At 61.3% G+C, this 3086-nt stretch overlaps 1 protein-coding gene across 4 annotated transcripts in view; it reads right to left on the bottom strand.

Moving 5' to 3' along the window:
* PEX14 (peroxisomal biogenesis factor 14) overlaps nt 1-3086 on the bottom strand; it is a 138294-nt gene that overhangs the window by 3099 nt on the left and 132109 nt on the right. For all 4 annotated transcript variants that reach the window (XM_023746033.1, XM_023746036.1, XM_023746034.1 and 1 more), the window contains 2 exons: nt 2273-2364; nt 16-262 (listed from right to left, as the gene is read on the bottom strand). In XM_023746033.1, coding sequence (XP_023601801.1) covers nt 16-262; nt 2273-2364 — 339 coding nt within the window. The remainder of the gene's footprint in view (nt 1-15; nt 263-2272; nt 2365-3086) is intronic.

Here is a 3086-nt window from a genome sequence, read left to right as displayed (position 1 = left end):
CACCTCCATCCTCACCTGGCCCTTGACGTCCACCACCCCCTCGCCCTCCTCCTGGGCGCCCAGCAGGTGGTAGGTGGCCGTGGAGCCCTCGGGGCTGTGGCCCTCCTTCACGGGCGAGGACGCCGTGGACTCATTGCTGACGGGAGAGATGTCGCTGCTGCTGTGGTGGTTCGCGGCGGCCGGGCTGGAGGGCGACGTGGACTTGACTGGGATCTGCCAGGAGGGGATCTTCGGGGCTGACGGGGAGGGTGGGAACTGCCTCCTGGCGGTAGAGGGAGGAGAGGGCAGCGTCATGACCACATCCTGGGGCTCCCCCCCCCCGCCCCATCCCAAGGCCCGGCCACAGTGCCACTGCGCAGGGGACAGAAATGAGCTGGGCAGCCACCCTCCCTCCCTCCGCTTGGATCCATGGCCTCTGGAGGCTGGAGCAGCTGAGACGGAAGCCAGAGACGCCTGGGCTGCCCACAGAGCGCCCTGCCCACTCGGGGGCCTCCTGGGCCCTCCTCACAGCTGGACACCCGCCCCCAGGGGCCTGCCAAGCCCTGGAGCCTGTTCCCTCCTGGTCCTGACATCATCCCTGCCTCCAGCCCCAGGAGAGGGAGAAGGTGAGGGGAGGCGGATCCCCAAACACCTGGGCCTCGGACTCTTAACGTGTCTACAGCTCTGCACGGGGACGGGGGGGAGTCGGGGGGCGTGGAGAGCGCACTGCTCCGGGTCCGACACATCAGAACCAGAAGGGAGGCCCTGAGGCACTTTCTTAGAAAACCTCTGGGCTCAACAGTGGGCAGGGAAATTACTCCCTACCCAGTTCCCCGCCCTGGGCACCACGCCAGCAGCCAGCCCAGACCACAGCCAAGCCTGGGAGGGACCTGGGAGGTCAGGTCCTCTTGGCAACAGCTTGGGAATCCAGCTCTAGGACAGCGGCCGCCTGTGTGCCTGAGCCTCCTGGCTGCCCAGCGCCCAGCACCGGGCAGGGCAGCTCTTCCTCCTCGGACCCCCCGGGGAGAGCACACGCTGAGGCCAGGGCGGTCATCAGCGTCATGGACGCCAAGGAGACATTCAATTAGCAGTTTTCTTGTCTCCAACATCAGCCAACACCTGCTCTCTGTCCCCGGGCCTGGAGGGCTCCTGTCTCCCAGGTTTGGAAACACAGAGGTTTCCCTAACGACAACTCCCAGGCTCAGCCAGTCACCCCTCTACAAGGCCAGTTCTTTTCTTCAGAGAAGGCCTGCAAGGAGACGGCTTGGAGAGCTGGGTCCTCCGTCTGGGGCCCCATCCTTGGCCCTGAGTTAAGGGCCAGCTTGTGCTTCATACTGCCTCACCGGCCCCAAACCCCAAGCCTGCAGAGGAAGGTGAGCCCGCAGATCAGGTGGCCAACCAACCTGTGTCCCAGGACACAGGCCTTTCACTTTTAACACCAGACAGTCCCTGCCCCGGCCGGTGTGGCTCAGTGGTTGAGCATCGACCCATGCACCAGGAGGTCACTGGTTCCAGTCAGGGCACATGCCCCAATTGCGACTCCATCCCCAGCAGGGAACATGCAGGAGAAAGCTGACCCATGACATTTCTTTCTCATTGATGTTTCTCTCTCTCCCTGTCCCCTTCTTTCTCTAAAATGAATAAAAACATGAAAAAAAAAAAAAGCAGATAGTCGCTGACCAGCTGAAGTGGCTCAGCTGGTTGAGCGCTGCCCTGTGTGCCAACAGTTGCCGGTTTGAGTCCGTCAGGACACACACCTGGGTTGTAGGTTCAATCCCGTCGGGCCACGTATGGAAGGCAACCGATGGGTGTTTCTCACATCCATGTTTCTCTCCCTTCCTCTCTCTAGCACGTCCCCTGGCATGGCGGGCTCAGAAGGTGCCATTCTTGCGGAGGGACAGCAGAGGACCCTTGAACTGTAGGACCCTTCAAACTAAGGATCCGACCTGCTGTGGGGACCTTCTCAGGACCTGCTGGACTCGGGGTAGAGGAGGTGGCCTGTCCGAGGGATGGACGCTCTCCTCTGCCCAAGGCCCTGCTTTCCCGGACCAGGTCTGACAGGGCCGAGGAACGTGTATTTCAAAACTCTTGTGGGCACGCGGACTGAGAGGGCGGAAGGGGCCTACTGGGGACAGAAAAGTGAGGCTCGAAAGATCCCAACTCACTGCCTGAACCACACAGCACAGTCAGGGCCCCTGCGGCGACGCACCCCCTCCCAGCAGCTAGTCCAGCGGAGCCCCCTCCCCAGCCCCAGGCTGAGCGCAGAGCACAAGCCCCGTCTTCTCGCTCCTACCGATTCAGAAGAAGCCCTTTCAAGGAGTTAATTTCCGACTTGAGTTCGTTGATGTTCTGGGACTCCAGGATCCAGTTGGTGGAGGTGGTGGCCTGAAGGTCAAAACACGGGGAACAAGGATCAGAGTGGTGCCCCCCTCCTGCCCGTGGAGCTCGGTGGTTGGGGTGGTGGGCAGGGCGGGATCTGGGGGACCCTGGGCATACCCAGGGCACCGCCTCGGAAGGTTCGGCCGCTGCCCGTTCAGGGCTCTGCCTGCCTGGGTGTCTCTGTTTAATGACAACACTAAGGAATCATGACATGTATTCAGGTGTAGAAATGGTTATATAAAATAGAATGACACAATGACAAGCGAGCCTGTATCATTTAGGGATACAAACCACAGTGTTTGCACTGTGACTGGAGAAGCTGTCTGGGGTGGGGGTGCGGGCAGAGCTGAGGCAGGACCGGCTGAAGTGGCAGCTGCGCTGGGCGCGGGCCTGTGGGTGGCTGTGCGGTGCCTCCATTGTGTGTGTTTGAAATGTTCCATTAAAACAAAACTAACAAAATAAATATCCACCTCTACACCAACGACGCCCTCCACCTAAGTCCCCCTCCCTGCAGACAACCACACCACACACAGAAGAGAACTGGGGGCTGAGACAGGCAGCCACCTGCCCCCGCAGGTACCAGAGACGGGTACCCAGAGCCGTCTCGGAGGGTCAGTCCAGCAGACAGGCTGCACCCAGGGTGCACTTCCCCGCGTGGCTCGGAGCCCTGCGGCCCGGGCTCAGGAAGGCACAGACCCTGCACTGCACCTCGCTGTCAGCGCAACCAG

This window comes from Myotis lucifugus, unplaced genomic scaffold (assembly GCF_000147115.1).
Source record: "Myotis lucifugus unplaced genomic scaffold, Myoluc2.0 scaffold_621, whole genome shotgun sequence".
NCBI lineage: Eukaryota > Metazoa > Chordata > Mammalia > Chiroptera > Vespertilionidae > Myotis > Myotis lucifugus.
Note: the sequence above shows the minus strand (reverse complement) of the source record. Positions and strands in the feature narration are given on the sequence as shown.